Source organism: Loxodonta africana, chromosome 4, assembly GCF_030014295.1.
Source record: "Loxodonta africana isolate mLoxAfr1 chromosome 4, mLoxAfr1.hap2, whole genome shotgun sequence".
Classification (NCBI taxonomy): Eukaryota; Metazoa; Chordata; class Mammalia; order Proboscidea; family Elephantidae; genus Loxodonta; species Loxodonta africana.
The window spans coordinates 111,582,179-111,599,589 of NC_087345.1; the positions used below are offsets into that span (position 1 = coordinate 111,582,179).

The following is a 17,411-nucleotide window of genomic DNA, read 5'->3' on the forward strand; positions in this document are numbered from 1 at the left end:
CAGTTTAATCATTTAAGATTCCAGGTGATCTGTTATACTATCACAACAAAAACCTCTTTAAACGAGTTTATTGCCTGACATATATACATTCTAGAATACTCTTTCACAAAAACAACTATTTTACTTCTTATTGTCTCTTATTCATGCTGGACTGGTAACGAACCTGTATGTTCATCAGTAGAGATTGATTGAAATTCTGGTACATACACATACTGAAATACTACATAGCTTTTAAAATGGTAAAGCTAGAATTATTATAATGATATGGAAAGACATCTATTAAATAGGCTATACCTACTAAATAGGCTATACCAAATATATTTATATCTTTCTTTTTCCTCTCTGTAAAAATATGCATGCTGATATCAGTGTAAGTCCTGAAAGGTGCATACCAAACTGTTAACAGTAGTTATTTCTGAGCAGTATATTTCCCAGAGAAATTAACTTTGTCTATATTTCTTACCTCTTTTTTGGTGAGGATTATATATTATCCAGAAAAATATTACCATTTTATGGGAAAAACAAAACAAGTGGCAGAAGTGTTGAGAGAGTATCCCCATTTTGTGTAGGGTGTGTCCTTATTTTATAAATTTCAGATGTAGAGTTGAGATAAAACCTGTGTTTTGAGTGCCATCAAGGATGGGGTTTTTCAAATTGTGCAAGTTCTTTCTGAGAATATCTCACGATCACTATAGAACATTGGAAAAAGAGGAAATGTGAAAAAAAAAGTCACTTAAAATATACTCCCAGAAATACCTGTTTTTAATATTCCTATTTATTTTGTCAATTCACCAGTTATTTAATAATGTATTTTAATATCCATGGTTCTGTACTTCTTTACTGTCTTTCTAAAGTACTGAAAGTTTTGGTTCTCCAGGTGTTTCTGAGTCATGATTCATCCTCACCCCCGGATGATAGGTAAAGGGAAGATTAAGAAGTTACCATCAACACATCTCTAGTTGATGGCTGCATCCTTTTCCAGGGCTTTTAAAAGTTTTGTGTAGTCTTTTGGGGGAGTCCTCGTGGCTCAGTGGTTAAGCGCTTGGTTGCTAACTGGGAGGTTGGCTGTTGGAAGTCACCAGCTGCTCCACGGAAGAAAGATTAGGCAGTCTGCTTCCGTGAAGATTTACGGCCTTGGAAACCCAATGGGGCAGTTCTACTCTGTCCAACAGGGTTGCCATGAGTTGGAATTGACTTAATAGCAGTGGGTTTTTTTGGTTTTGATTCAAGGCCAGTGTTATAGGAGATAAACATAGGAATTATCAAAGCATTTTTTAAAGTCATATTGAAGGACAAATGTATGTGACAATTATAGAAGTCTTGGCTAACCTTTATGAGTTAGCTTGTGCCAGCTTGGTCATGATGCCCGATACCAGAGTGACTAGTGTATAAGTGCTCAATAAATATTTGTTGAATAGAGAAAAATGAGGACAGTGGGGAAAAACTGACAAGAAAAAAAAAATTAAAGGTCTAATTTAGAAAAGGCAGAATAGTAAATGAGTTGAGTGCTTTGGGCAAGTAAAGGATGGAAATCCAATCAATTTCCAGAAAAAAACAGACTGCTTTTGTTGGAGAGACTAGAATTTGTGGATATTTTTAAGACTTGGAAAATGAAGGAAAAATGGACCAAAATTAAAGTGCAATACATGAAACATTTTTAGTGCTCTTTACTGACATTCATTTTGATTTATATATAATTTGGTTTCCTAAGAAAATAATCATGATGATGGAAAGGCTTGAAAAGTATAGAAAATATTTTTCTTGTTTCTCTTAAAAAAAAAAAAACTACACATTTTCCAGACTTCCCTACCCATATTCTATTACATACTTCTCCACATTTTTATCCCTGTTCACGCTGGAGTTTTGTTCCATGTAAAATGTCTTTCTGGCTACATAAAAAGGAGGAAATGTACCTTCTTCATTTGTCATTGTTACAAATATTAAAATTTAGTTTGGGTTTTTAGAAATTTAACTGTAAATGCATTTTTTCTATCATCAACTTTTTAAAACATTAAGTTATGAAAGTAACACAGTAGCCTCACAATTTGGGGAAATACAGACTAACCATTATTCTGGTTTTAGCACTATTGGTATGTTCTGTTTGGCTTTCTTTCCATAGCTTGGCCATTCTTAATAATCTTCCCCCCCCCCCGCCTTTTTAATCATCCAGATGGAGTATCTGTGTTTTTTTAAAAAAAAAGTGTCGAAAATTGGCCTTTTCGAGAAATGGTACATAAAAATATGTTAAGCTATTTAATCTCTGGAGTGTTTTTTTTTTTTTTTTTCCTAACTAACTGACTCTAATTTACTTCTGAAATTAAACATGATAGTTCCACTATGGGACTCTGGTGAATTGACAGTCTTTTCCTCATCGGCTCCTTTTCATCCGAATTAAACTTAAATCTTTTTCTGTTTTTAGATTTGAACCTGTGACAGTGCTTATGTAATCATGCTTGGGAGCTCTTCTGGTTTTTATGCAGAGATGTACTGACTCTAGGGTAGGGAATGGGTGGGGTGGAGAGTCCAGGAACCCAAAGAAGTAAAAGCAGCCTAATTTAGCAGATTATTTGAGAATTGGCCTGGAAAAAGAAAGAGCTGGTGTGCAGCGGGGAGAAAGTCACACAGAGAACCATGGACAGAGTGAGTTAAATACAACCAGACCACGGAGGCCAGTCTACAGATGGGAGAGGCCTAGATAAGGTGTTGGAAAACCATTCTTGTTATAACTTGTCTTTTATATGGGCTTTGAACTTGAGTCCTTAAAAAAAAAAATCCTTTTGCCAGAATGCCTGTGGTTCCCCTGTGTGTAAAGCACCTGGCACAGGCACTGTCCAAAGCTAGGTAATGCAATCCCTGTTTGAAGATGAGGAATTTGAAGCTTAAGGGAATTAAGTAACTTGCCTAAAATTACACAGCTGGTAAATGGGATTAAATTAAAGCTACTTCCATCTCTGCAGCCTGGGCTGACTTCAGAATTCACTAGGGGGTACTGGTAGTATTCTTTAAAACCAGCACATTCCTGATTGTTCGTAGCCCCTCAGGGCTGTTAATCCTTAAATTCAGAGACACTGTTCTGAATAGAGGAACCCTGGTGGTGGAGTGGTTAAGCGTTTGGCTGCTAACCAAGAGATCGGCAGTTCAAATCCACCAACTGCTCCTTGGAAACCCTATATGACAGTTCTGCTCTGTCCAGTAGGGTCCCTATGAGTCAGAATCAACTTGACAGCAGTGGCTTTTGAGTTCTGAATAGAATTGTTACCTCTGTTACCAGATAGGGAATTTTCCTGGGCCCTGGGAGCTGGGTACCCTGAGGGTCATTACCACTTTAAATGTTATTCATATGTTTTGAAATACTTTTCCTCCTTTTTAGTTCTCAGCTCTACCGCTCACTAGCTGAGTGACTCTGGGTGGGATGCTTCCCCTCTTTAAGCTTCATTGTCCTCATCTGTAAAGTAGGGGCAATAATATTTACCTCGGTTGGTTTTTCCTAGGGATTAATTTAGCATTTCATGTATGTTTACCTGTGTGATTTCTACAAACTGATATTAAGGGTACAAATGTTATAATGAAAAATTTCTCCCATTGTAGGTCTTATTGAATTTTCTCTGGGGAAATTTAGATACTTCAAGCTCAACAAGCCCTTTCCAGAGGAAGCTGTTTTGCGTCATATTTCCAGCAATGCAACTTTTCTTATTTTCCAAATACACTCACAGTATCAGAATACAACAGTGTCTTTTTCTAAGGTAAGCACAAAGAATTATATTTGGGTGTTGTATTTAGTATAAGCATTGAAATTTGATGTCTATGTTTAAGACTTTAAAAAAAAAAAAAAATTCGAGATTGGGTCCTGTCAAGTTAGCAGTTGAGACTGGCTAAGAGGTGAGTATCGCAGGCCTCCCTTGAAGAGGTGTGACAGTGCTGAGTTTATGGGGAGGGTGTCTTGTGCCAAATGTGTCCTTCTCTGAAGTTAAGCCTTCCTCATGATTTCCTACTTTTTCTTTTCTTCTCTAGTGGGTCTTTGATGATTTTTACCTGAGCATAAAGGTTTCTGTTGTTGTTCAGCTATTTAGTGTTGAATTTCACTAAAATCCCTATAAAATCAACTTTATTCTTTTGGAGTCTTTCATGAAAATAAAAGAATTATAACACTTCTACACATATAACACTGCTATGCTTCCAGCAATGTTAAGAACTCTGTTACAGAGGTCATGACTAAATCCCTTAACCTTGACCTCAGCTTTGAAAAGTTTTTAAAATGCTCCGGATTAGCTTTTACAAATTTATATATATTTAGCCTATATGACTTTTTAGACTAATAAATGTATTTCACCCTGTATGAAGTTGGGCTTCTTTTTATTTGTCCTAAGCCTACATTGTAACATTCTGGAATTTAGTAAACAAAGCTGTCTTAACCAAATTAATATATAGTTTAAAGTTGTAGAATTTGGTCACATTAACTTTCAAACTAAGTATTTTCTGCTTTTTGTTTCTGCTTTTCTGTTCCTACCATGTTGGTTTATTGTGTGTATGTGTGTGTGTTGTGTGTATGCGTCTGAGTTAGTTAATAGACTAGAAATAGAACAGTTTGACCAAGGAAAAGAGGAAGGAATAAATTGCGTTAATCACAAGAGTTAACAGTGTCTGTGATCCATATATTGATTTTGCCTGAGTTCTTTGCAGCCAGAGCAGAAAGCAGAGTATATATATGTGTATACAAAGTATGTTTATGTGCATATATACACGTCTGTTGTATAGATATACAGTGTATATATATGTGTGTATATGTTTATATGTATATATATATATACACACACACACATTCATTCATTCATGAGGACCTCCTGAAGCTTCATCAGTAGGACCTTTGGGCCTCTGGTTGGGAATCCTGTATTTGGTTTTCTATATAAAACCAAACCAAACCCCTTGCTGTCAAGTTGTTTCCAACTCATAGAGACCCTGTAGGGCAGAGTAGAACTACTCCATAAGGTTTCCAAGGAGAGGCTGGTGGATTCAAACTGCCAGTGCTTTGGTTGCTGAACTCTTAACCACTACGCCACCAGGGCTCTTTGGTTTTCTATATAGTTAATTTAATTCTTACAACAGCTCTACAAGGTAGTTGACAATCCTTCTTTTACATCTGAGGAAATGGAGCTTAGATAAAGGGATGTCTTCATAACTAATAAGTAACAAAAGAAGCCTGGAAGAATAGTATCTTGAGCTTTAATTCCTGTGCAGGAAGGATCTTAAAGAAAACAAAAACAAAAACAAAAACCTCATTGGTGTCAGTTGATTCCAACTCTTAGAGCAACCCTACAGGACAGAGTAGAACTGCCCCATAGGGTTTCCAAGGAGCAGCTGGTGGATTCAAACTGCTGATGTTTTGATTAGCGGCCAAACGTTTAACCACTGCACCACCAAGGCCCAAGGAAGGATCTTAGTTATCCTTAATGATAATAGTAGTCCTTTCTTGGGCTGCCTTTAGTTTCCACTGTATTTATACAGTAGAGAAGATGATGACCAGAACTGCACATAGCTCTAGATTGAGTGGTCTGTGTGAAGAGATTGCTTCTGTTTCCTGTGCCCTTTCTGATGAAAACGTGTCACTTTCGGTCTCTAGGTCAGATGGATTTGGTTCTTTGAAGCTGTTAACCCTGTAGTTCATCAATTAATATTTGAGTTATTCTCCCTTCTGTTTTTTGCATTGAAAATCATCTAGCATTTTTTCTTCCGATTTCCTTAACTTTAAGAGAACACTCTGAATCTGTTATCTCCTAGCTTAGCATCTTATTATTCAAAGATCTTTCTAAGCCAGTGAAGGGAGGAGAGTATAGAGAGGAGGGTTTTGTGAGGAGGGATTACAAGGGGGCATGAGGAAGCTTTTGGGGGTGATGCATATGTTTGTTATTGTGAGTGTGTTGATGGTTTCGTGGTGTCTGTATTATATAAACTTATCAAATAGTATACTTTATGTGCAGTTTATTATGTCAATTATAATTAAACTAAAAAAAGCTTTCCAAACACTATGAACTCCTTCACGGCAGGGCTCATGCTTTGTCTTGGCAGTTTCAGTACTTGGCATAAACCCGTTACCAAACCATAGTCGTTGAGTCGATTCCAACTCACAGTGACTCTATAGGACAGAGTAGAACTGCCCCATAGGGTTTCCAAGGAGTGGCTGGTGGATTTGAACTGCAGCTGTAGCACTTAACCACTGCGCCACCAGGGCTATGTCAGGACTTACTATGTCAAGGCAGTGCTTGACATAGTAAGTCTTAATTCAGCTAAATAGAAAAGCTTGGGAATCCCACTGTGCATCTGCTATTCCTGACCAAAGATTATCTTTTAAAGAGTCCTTCTATGTGTATGCATGGTTGCATGCAGAGATGAAAACAATTCTTTAATTATTTAATGAAGGCCTGTTTTTTGTTTGGAGAAGATCTAGAATAAAACATGCATATTAGACCAACTTTGGAATTCAGATATTTTGCTCAACTCCCTATTCATGATGACTTTTTTTTGGTTCTAATTGCAGACTCCTCTTCCGAGTACCTCGGGAACAGGCAGCGACATAGGACTGGTTTTCATTCTTAGACCAGAGCAGAGTATGTGCACATGGCACTTAGAGGCTGCAGATGCTGAGCCTGTCCAGAATATGGCTATTCCACTCTCCTATTCAGAAGGAGGTAAGCTTCTGTAATTGACTCTGGTACTCTCCAGAAAGATGGGTAATATGGGACATGTTGATGAAATTTTAGAGAAAACTATTTTTTAAAGTGCTTATTACAAGTATAATTGATTGAATCAGGTTTTAATAGCAAGGGAACCAGAGAATTGGCATAATGATTGAAAGCCCAGGTAGTGACTAAGAGAATAAATTTTTTCATCCTAAAAACATTTAAAGAGACCTTGGGGAAACACTAATAGAAAGATAAGACATAGTCCTTCACCTGTTAGTTGGCTGTTCTAGGCAGAGAAAGCAGTAAGCTCAATGTCATGAAGATGTGGAAGAAGAATGGTAAATTTGGAGAGTGATGAGTAGTGGGTGTGGGCCTTGTATACCATTTGAGGTTTGCACTTTGTTCTGTGGGTTCCAGAGGAGGCATAGAGAAATTTTAAGCAGAGGAATGATGCAATCCATTTTGTCTATTAGAAAGCAAACTCTAGAAGCAGTGTGAGGTGGATTGAAGAGGGCCTAGCAGAGTCAGGAGTATCAGCACACCTTTGAGGAGTCAAAGTGAGAAATGAGGATCTGAACCACAAGAGAAGAGATGGAGAAGAAGGGCTGGACTTGAGATATTTGGAAGGTAGAATTGATAAGACACAATGACCGGTGGTTATGGATTATAAGAGGGGGTAGCCCGGACCTCCCATTTGGGCAGCTGATAGATAGTGATGCACAACAGATGTAGGAACAGCCTTGTGGTGGTGGTAAATGTTTTGGGGAGTTGGATGGGGAGATAGCAATTTCATTTTAGGATACAATCTGAGATTCCTATAGGACATCCAGATGGAGATGCCTAGTAGGTAGTTTAAAATAGGGACTTAGAGTGGAGAGGTGAGGTTAGATATGGAACCATCACGAAATAGATGTTTGTCTAGAGTGTAGTTAGAGATTTAGAAGAAAAAAATAACAGTAAATGCTGTCATAGTGCCTGCCACATGCCAGATGCTGTTTTGGGAGATACTGACTGCTGAGGAATAGGCCCAAGACTGAGAAGTAGCTGCACAGGTAGGAGGAGAGCCAGGAGGCTGCACCTTAAGCAAGAAGTGGTAAATAATACGCTTCAGAGAGGTCAAGAGAAGTGACTGAAAATGTCTATATGATAGGGCAATTAAGAGTCAACGGTGACCCTTAATGAGTGTCATTTTAGTGGTGCAGTATGGATGGCAACTAGATTACAGAGATTGAAGAATGGATATAAGTAAGGAAATTTAGACTGCTTTTAAAAAGTTTAGTGGTAAAGCAGAAGTGAAGGAACAATGGCTGGTAAAGGAGGTAGAATACAAAAAGTTACCAAAGTTGAAGAGAGAAAATGTGATCTGTAGCAAAATGGTACTTGGTGAAAAACCACGATATCTTTGACCTTCCATGAAAGTACAATGTACAAAGCAAAATTATGAACACTGGAGCTTCAATTAGAATGTATATCATTTTCTAAAATGTAGTAAATATTTGGAAATGCAGGAAAAGGAGAGTCCGAAAGAACAGCACAGAATTTTGAGGAAGATTCCATATGACGTTGAAACATAAGTCCGCACTGCATATCTCCATTCCAGATCTGGCCAGGGGAAGTCAACCATCAGAATTCCAAAAGTTTGTGGAAACTAAGAGCCAACTGTGGGAATGATTGTATGAGTGTATGAAGTTTGTGATCTTATAAATCTTTAAATTGGCTTACCCTGTTCTATCTTAATGCCACCAGAGTGGACCATATACGGTTCTTCATGTGGAGTTGAGCTAATGTCTGGTTACTTTAAATTTTGTCGTGTGTAAAGGTCATAAATAGGATTTCTAATAAGAAAAGAAGAACTGCTTTGGCCACATTATTGGTGGAAATGAAATATCCAAATTTTGTTTTTAATTAAGTACTCAAATGCTCTTATTCCTGTAAACTCTTGGAGGTCTTGGAGTCTTTTATTTTTACTCTTTTGTGTATATGCAAAGACGATTCCAGCTGTGACAATAACACCATGTCTTCCTTTCTGGTGGGAACAGCATGTGAAAAACAGACACCCCTTCCTCTATTACCCACAGAATTTCTTTTCTCTTTGGCAGTTTTTTTTTTTTTTTTCATCTCCATGTTCTTAAGCTTTTTGAAGTCACAGACACCCAAAGTCTGATAAAAACTTCTCCCCCTAGGAAATGCATGAACTCAATATTTGACATTATAATTTTAGGATGTTTGTGGAGCTTTTGAAACCCATCCTTGGACCCCAGCTCAGGAATCTGTCTCTTCTGACCTTTTTACTCTAAAGAGGCTGGCCAATTACAGACCATGAGCTAAATCCAGCTTGCTGCCTGTGTTTGCACATAAAGTTTTGTTGGAATATGGCTATGCCTATTCATTTACATATTGTCTATGGCTGCCCACAGGAGCAGAGTGAAATAGTTGAAACAAAGACTGCCAGGCCCACAAAGCTTAAAATATTTGTTGCTTGACCCTTTACAGAAAAGGTTTGCTGACCCCTGCTTTAGATCTCTTAACTCCAGTTAACCTTAACCTCTTTAACCTTAGTTCATGAGATAGTATAAAACTAGAAGCTCTGAAGAATGTTTAACTTTTACCTGGGAAATTCTTGTAAGATGAAAGTTCTGTTTTTCTGAGTATGATTTAGATATATTAGAATTTTTTTTAGTAGCTTGTTATTTATTTTTCATTTAGATCCTGTCCCTGGAGGCTGTAATTTGGAGTTTGATTTAGATATCGATCCCAACATTTACATGGAGTATAATTTCTTTGAAACGAGCATCAAATTTGCTCCAGCAAACCTAGGCTATGCAAGGTATGTCTGTCTCCCGTCTCCTAAACTGCTTTTAGAACATGCGTGAGTAGCTATTGTGTAGATACAGGGAACTGTCTCAGAATCCGTAGGTCTCTTCAGTAAAATTGAATTGGCTTAATTTTTTTTGTTTGGAATTGGTATAATTTAAATATTGTTACTAATATTTGAGTTCTTATTCACAATATTTTCCCCCTCCATTCTTATCAACTCTTTTTATTTGAATAGCCAGATGCCAAGTCTCTATTTTGAGCTCGCAGGTATAGCTTAATTTCTGTAAAGAATTTTAAATATAGAAAGCATTCTGCAGCCCTAAAATACTTTTATATTTTTATAAGGGCTTTATTATTTTAGCTAAACTCTGCCTCAGTTTTTACTTTAATATTAATAACAACTAACATTTGAGTGCTCCTTCTGCTCACCAAAAGGTGGGAAGTTCGAATCCACCCACAGGCACATCAGAAGAAAGGCGTGGTGACCTACTTTTGAAAAATCAGCGATTGAAACCCCACGGGGCACCGTTCTGCTCTGACTTACATGGCCTCACCATGGGTCAGAATCGACTTGATAGCAACCGCTTGTGCCTCATCTGTGATGCTGAGTGCTATGTAATTTTTGCCGTTTAATCCTAACAGTTTTATGAAGAAGGGCCAGTTGTTCTTATTTTACGGAGAGGCTCCCTCATGGTTATTGAGGTTAAGTGGCTTGCTCACATGCATACCTCTAACAAATGGTAAAGCTGGTTTTGCCTCTAGGCCTGACTGATAGCGGAATCTGATCGTTTAACCTCACAGCCTCTCAGCGTGTTACTTTTCTTCCGAATACCGGTTATCGCCTCTGAAAAAGGTGAACTGTTAAATTGGAACTGTTGCAAGAGTATGAAATTAGAGCTTTGGTTCCTCTTTATAGATGGAACTTGCACCGCAAGAGATTGATGTTCAGTTTTGTTGGTTGACTTTAGAGGCACAGACCCTCCGCCATGTGACGTTGGGATGGGCCAGGACTCTAGGTGGAGGTTGCGGTATGATGTCTATCAGTATTTTCTGCCCGAGAATGACCTCACTGAGCAGGTGTTGCTGAAGCATCTGCAGAGGATGGTCGAGGTGCCTCAGGTGAAGGCCAATGCCGTCAAGGTAAATCTGATTCTTGTGATTTGAGTGGCTACGTTGTGACACTTTTGTAAGTGCTGAGAAGAGGAGAAGCTACCAGAAGGTTATTGCTTTATTGTTTTTTTGGTCCTTCTGAGATAATCATTTTATTCTCTTTTATTTCTTCATCGTCTTGGGAGTCTGCTAATGATATCCCAAGGGGGTGTTGGCTGTTGAGGAGATGCATTTAAATTATATTAAGTTCTAGTTGCAAACACATATGTGTCTTGGTATTCTTGAGATATGGGTGGAAGTGGGTGTACTCCCACTCTGTCTCATAAATTAGATAAAACTTTTGACAAGTGTAAGGAATGTAGTGTTTTGAGAAAAATTAATGAGGAACTGTTCAAGATTATACACATTAGCATTAATATTTGAACCCAAATTCAGAGTCTCTAATTTGGAGCAAAAACATTCTTTGAGCTTTCAAGCCCCACACTCTTGGCTACTCTGAAGTATGAACGTGACTAGTAGCATTGGGATCACCTAGTAGATTGTTGGAACTGCAGACTCTTAGTACCTAGACCTACTGAATCAAAATTTGCATTTTTATAAGATTCTCAGGTGATTCCTATGCACATTAAAATTGGAGACTCACTGCTATAGATCATTTTTGTGGAGGGCAGGATTTTTATCTTTATATCGTGAAAGGTAGCTGTATAATATACAAGGTTGCTCATCAGTCTAGTGGTTGATGGATGGAATTCTTCTAGACTACTCTGATTCTTCTTGGAAGGTTGATAGAGAACTTGATTATGTAGAAAGTGATTGAAATAGGGCACGTGATAGACTAGGGGCAATGTGCATTGCAGAGCAAGATCTCATTTTGTTGAGGGGGTCCCCTAGGATGTTATTGCCCCATGATAAGGCAGAGCTTTTTCTCTGCTTGTTTCTCTACCCACTTTTTACTGAAAATTCTTGCTGGTTTACATTAATTTCATGGTGGGGGTTGATTTTAATTTCTTTCTGAGAAACTCAACATAGAAGAAAACTGGTTTGCTTACTTATGAATTGAGAAGCTCTGTTGGTAAAGCCTATCAGTTGCCTTTTTAAGTAAGAAATATTCAAGACCAATTTTATTCTCATGAGGAATATAAGATCTCATAACAGGGCCTATTTAGGCTAGTGAAAAGCAAGTTAAATGCTCCAGAATGCAAAGAAACCCTCAAAGACTAACGAAGGTATGTCAGTAGAACTCTGAAGCCTTTTTAAAGGGCATTAGCCAACTTTGGGGCAGTTCAGGCATCACAAAGAATAATGATTGTGTTGGAGAGGTTACAGGGAGATAGGAACTCTTATGCACTGCTGGTGGGAATGCAAAATGATACAACCATTTTGGAAAACGATATGGGGTCCCTTAGAAAGCTAGAAATAGAAATACCATATGATCCAGCAATCCTACTCCTAGAAACATATCCTAGAGAAATAAGAGTCGCCACAGGAATAGACATATCCACACCCATGTTCAGTGCAGCATTGTTCACAATAGCAAAAAGATGGAAGCGACTTAGATGCTCATCAATAGATGAATGGTAAAAAAACTGGTACATACACACAATGGAGTATTACGCAGCGATAAAGAACAATGATGTATCTGTGAAGCATCTTGTAACATGGATGAATCTGGAGGGCATTATGCTGAGTGAAATAAGTTAATCACAAAAAGACAAGTATGAGACCACTATTGTAAAAACTCATGTAAAGGTTTACATGCAAAAGGAAATGGTTACAAGGGAGAGAAAGGATGGGGATGGAAAAACACTAAATAGACAATAGATAAGTGGTAACTTTGGTGAAGGGTAAGACAGTACACAGTACTGGGGAAGCCAGCACAGCTTGTCCAAGGCAAGGTCATGGAAGCTCCGTAGACACATCCAAACTCCCTGAGGGACAAAATTACTGGGCTGAGGGCTGTGGGGACCATGGTCTTGGGGAGCACCTAGCTCAATTGGCATAACATAATTTATAAGGAAAATGTTCTACATTCTACTTTGGTGAGTAGCATCTGGGGTCGTAAAAGCCTGTGAGCGCCCATCTAGGATACTCCACTGGTCTCACTTCTTTGGGAGCAAGGAAGAATGAAGAAAACTAAAAATACAAGGGAAAAATTAGTCCAAAGGACTAATGGACTGCATCTACCATGGCCTCCACCAGACTGAGTCCAGTACAACTAGATGGTGCCTGGCTACCACCACTGACTGCTTTGACAGGGATTATGATAGAAGGTCCCGGACAAAGCTGGAGAAAAATGTAGAACCAAATTCTAACTCAAAAACAAAGACCAGACTTGCTGGCCTGACAGAAACTAGAGAAACCCCAAAAGTGCCCCCGGACACCCTTTTAGCTCAGTAATGAAGTCACTACTGAGGTTCACACCTCTATAACCAATGTCATAAAATAATATGGGTACTAATTGTTTAATGAGAAACTAGTTCTGTAAACCTTCATCTAAAGTACAATAAAAAAAAAAAAATAATGATCATGATTGATTGTAAGCCATGAATAAAAATGAGCCCATGCTGAAGTTAAAAACAAAAAAGAAAAAACTCAGTTGCTACCACTGGAGATGACGCTTACACCAAATCCTTATGCTCAAATTTGGTAAAGGGAAGGAATTTACTCTGCCTTTTTAAAAGAGGAAACTGTAATTCATCCTTAGTTGATCAGAGAAAGCACTTCTTTATATTGGATATAATATAAAATATCAGATTAATTCTGATTACCTTTAGAGTAAAAGGGAAAACTACCTTTAGAGTGAAGTGATCTGGTGGTCTTCACCTTTTCCAGGTGGTCAAAGTTCACTTAACTGATAGTGGGTCAGTGTGCGTTACATACTCATTATGTAATGCAGTATGAAATAACCACCATTGCCTTGGAGTATTCTTACAAAAAACTTTTAACCTGAATTCAGTCTGTTGGATTTCCTGTTTATGGGAAATACAGGTGGTAAAGGAACAAGTTAGATACCGTGAACGCAATTTGATAACACATTCTGACTGTGGAATATTCTATAATTGACTCCATCCTTCAGAAGTCATTATTGTTGCTGGTGGGTGGGTAGAAGAGCATGATGGGAAGATCTGTACCAGATTAACAGAGTTTGGAGATAAACAGCAAGTATGAAATCTGGTTAGCTCTTGGTTAAGAACTTGGTTAAAAGCTGTAAAAGACACTTGGGAAAATCTGAATATGGACCATGAATTAAATAGATAATAAGAAATTACTGTTAATTTTCTTAGATGAGCCGAGGTATTGTGTTATGTAACAGAATATCCTTATATTTAGTATTTTGCTACCCAGAGTAGACGGGTGCATAGCATTGGCATTACCTGGTAGCTTATTATAAACAAGAATCTCAGGTATCACATCTGACCTACAGAATCAAAGTCTGCATTTTAACAGGATCTCCCAGTAACTCTTAGGCACATTACTTGTGAGAAACACTGTTTTAGGACATGCATGCTTAAGTATTTAGAAGTGAAATGGCATGATATTTTTAACTTACTTCAAAATGGTTCAGCAGGATATTCCTGAACTGTGGAAGTCTTCTGGGAAGCTCATAATTATTTTATTCTGGAAACTCTGATATTTTACTTTTCTCATTTCTGTATTAGTAGGAACATGTCTATGTATTGTAGTTATATAGAGCGTCTGTTTATTCTAGTGTATGTATTACCTATCTGAAAAAAAAAAAAACTTTAAATGGGAAGTTAAGAATTATTATATAACACATCCACATGTAATATTTTCTTATTTCACAGCCTGTCAGAGAAAAATTAGTGGATACTTTCTAAAAGATGTTAGCAAACATTGTGTATGCCAGTTACAGAGCTAGTAGTAATGGCTAACATTTATGGAGCACTTACTGTGTGTCAGGCATTGCACTAAGTGTTGAGGAAAGATTATTGAGCAAGATAAACATGGCCCTTGTCCATATGTGGCTTACAGTTTAGTAGATGAGAAAAAAATTTCTTTTTGCCTCGTCCTAACTAGCATTTACACATGATATCCATCATATTTTACATAAGTTAATAACATTTAACACTGTACAAAAACTTTAGAAGCAGTTTGTGTAAGAGCTTGTTCATATTAACACACAAACTGTGTGGGGTAGTCCTTTGACAAAGCTTAAAGGGTTGGTGTGTGTTTTAAACAAGAATTATAATTTAATATCACATGGAATTAAAGTAGCTTTTTTTTTTCTTAATGTAAATACCGATAATGCATTATTTTTGGCTTCAGGTGGTTACCCTAACAGCTAATGATAAGACAAGTATTTACTTCTCCTCTCTCCGGGCACAAGGTGTAATTTATAATGTCATTGTTTGGGACCCACTGCTAAATACATCTGCTGCTTATGTTCCTGTTCACACATACGCTTGCACCTTTAAGGCAATGGAGGGTAATTGTTCTTCCCTTGGTAAGTATTATGGATTTAAACTTTGAAAAAATTTTCTTTGGCTTTGTAGATCTATATCAACTAATAGAGAACTTAAAAATACTAAAAATGCTTTTGTCTATTTTTCATTCACTCATTCAACAGATATCTTTTAGGCCCCTCACATTATTCCACTCTCTTTCCTAGTTGTTGGGGATATAGCAGTTAACAACCAGGTAGCCCATCAGTCCTTAGGTCAGTCTTTATTGGGCTGGAAGACCTTGCCGTTTTGGTGATTATACTTGCTGGAAACTTCCACCAAATTTGCATTTGAAAAAAAATCATCCCAGTGAACTCCATATTTTGGGTATAAAGATTGAATCCTAAAATGATAATCAACCACAGGTCTGAAATAGTAGAACGTGGAGTTTTAATCTTTTGTTCAATCTTTTTTCATTTGTAATCTTCATTCTTGAAGAGTGATATATAGGTATATGTTAGGGCCTACAAATTCTGGTCATCTGTCTGTGTTTCTTATTTAAATGTATGTCTTTATGGTATCTCCATCTGAGCTCTCTAAAACATTTTAACTTATTTTGATTTGTGGTAGGTTTGTTAACATTAGCTTGTGAAATAGTACAGGTGTTTTTCTTTTTAATTTGGAATTATCTTTTTATGCTTGTCTCTAAGGAGTTATGAGGGTGGCAAGTTAGTGAGCAGGTTCTTCTCTTAAATAAGCTCCACTTTTGAACAGTAATGTTTATGAAGAGCCCTGATGGCGCAGTGGCTAAGTGCTGGGCTGCTAACAAAAGGTTGGCAGTCCAAACCCACCAGCTGCTCCACGGGAGAAAGATGCGGCAGTCTGCTTCCGTAAACATTACAGCCCTGGAAACCCTGTTGGGCAGTTATATTCTGTCCTGTAGGGTCGTTGTAAGTTGGGATTGACTTAATAGCAATGGGTTTGGTTTGGTTTTTGGTTAATGTTATTTATGTTTAAATTTGTGCCTATTAAAGGTTATGGAATTAGGGATTTGTTGACATCATGAAGCATATTACTGTTGTGCTTTATTATTATAATGTTTTTTCCCCAAACAATATATATATAATTGATAAGGTTGTAATATAAAGGTAGTTTGTACTTGTGTGAGTTAGAGTGTAATACATGTTCTTTTATTTTAATGCATGTTTGAGTTTAAACTTTTTTATTATTAGGAAAACTTTAACAAACTCCCATATACCCATCACCCAGCCTTAACAGTTTTTGACTCATTGCCATTATCTTGCTTCAGCTATACTCCCACCTTCTTCTCTGACTTCCCATCCTCCTTTATTATTGCATTATTTTAAAGCAAACCCCTGACATCATCTTGTTCACAAATACTCACCAATATTTCAGTATGTATATCTTAAAGATGAGCTCTGTTTTTCCCTCAACATAACCACAATACCATTAACACACTTAGAAATATTGAAAATAATTCCTTAATAGCAGCAAATTTCCAGGCAATGGAAATCATCAGTGGTCTCAATTGGTTTTAAAAGTTTGTTTGAATTAGGTTTCAGGTAAGGTCTATATATTACATTTAGTTGATATATCTATTACTCTCCCCCCGCACCCCCTTATTTTCCTGGCAGTTTATTTGTTGAAGAAACAATTATTTGCGTTAGGCAGGTTCTCTTTCTTCCTGCCTCCTTCCTTCTTCTTTTCCCGCTTCTTCTTCTACTCTCTTTCTGCAAGAATATGTCATAGGTAGTGTTGTATACCTCTCTCAGGAAACATATATTGTTTGATTTCTCTTTTGTTATAGCAGCAATGAATAGTCAATGTAGCAATGTTATAGATACAGTGAATATTCATTAGTGGTGGCAAGGATATTTAAAAAATAATTTTATATATGTATGCAATAAATCATTGTCAGTTTCCTTTTTTCATGAAGCTTTTGTCTATTAGTTAAATACAAAGTATCAAATTGTTTATGTTATCCACTACATTTTCATTGTTTTTAGGAAGAGTATCTACCAAAGTGTTCTTTACTCTCTTTGCCCTGCTTGGTCTCTTCATTTGTTTCTTTGGACACAGATTCTGGAAAACAGGTATTATACATCTGATGTAGTGGCTCTTTATATGCCTTGTGGTCTTTTTTCTTAAACACTATTGGGGGATTTATGACCTGGAGTCCTGGTGGTGCAGTGGTTAAGAGCTCAGCTGCTAACCAGAAGGTCAGCAGTTTGAAGCCACCAGTTGCTCCTTGGAAACCCTATGAAGCAGCTCTGCTCTGTACTGTAGGGTCACTATGAGTCAGAATTGACTCGGCAGCAATGGGTCTGGGTTTCTTTTGGAAGGAGAGTAAGCAGTTACTTATCTTCATAGGTTTGTGGCTGGG

At 37.4% G+C, this 17,411-nt stretch overlaps 1 protein-coding gene across 4 annotated transcripts in view; it reads left to right on the top strand.

The window, feature by feature from the left end:
- The window catches only part of TM7SF3 (transmembrane 7 superfamily member 3), a 34,923-nt gene that overhangs the window by 7,024 nt on the left and 10,488 nt on the right, over positions 1-17,411 (top strand). For all 4 annotated transcript variants that reach the window (XM_010595505.3, XM_064284454.1, XM_064284456.1 and 1 more), the window contains 6 exons: positions 3,589-3,743; positions 6,533-6,683; positions 9,384-9,504; positions 10,463-10,634; positions 14,892-15,069; positions 17,035-17,121. In XM_010595505.3, coding sequence (XP_010593807.1) covers positions 3,589-3,743; positions 6,533-6,683; positions 9,384-9,504; positions 10,463-10,634; positions 14,892-15,069; positions 17,035-17,121 — 864 coding nt within the window. The remainder of the gene's footprint in view (positions 1-3,588; positions 3,744-6,532; positions 6,684-9,383; positions 9,505-10,462; positions 10,635-14,891; positions 15,070-17,034; positions 17,122-17,411) is intronic.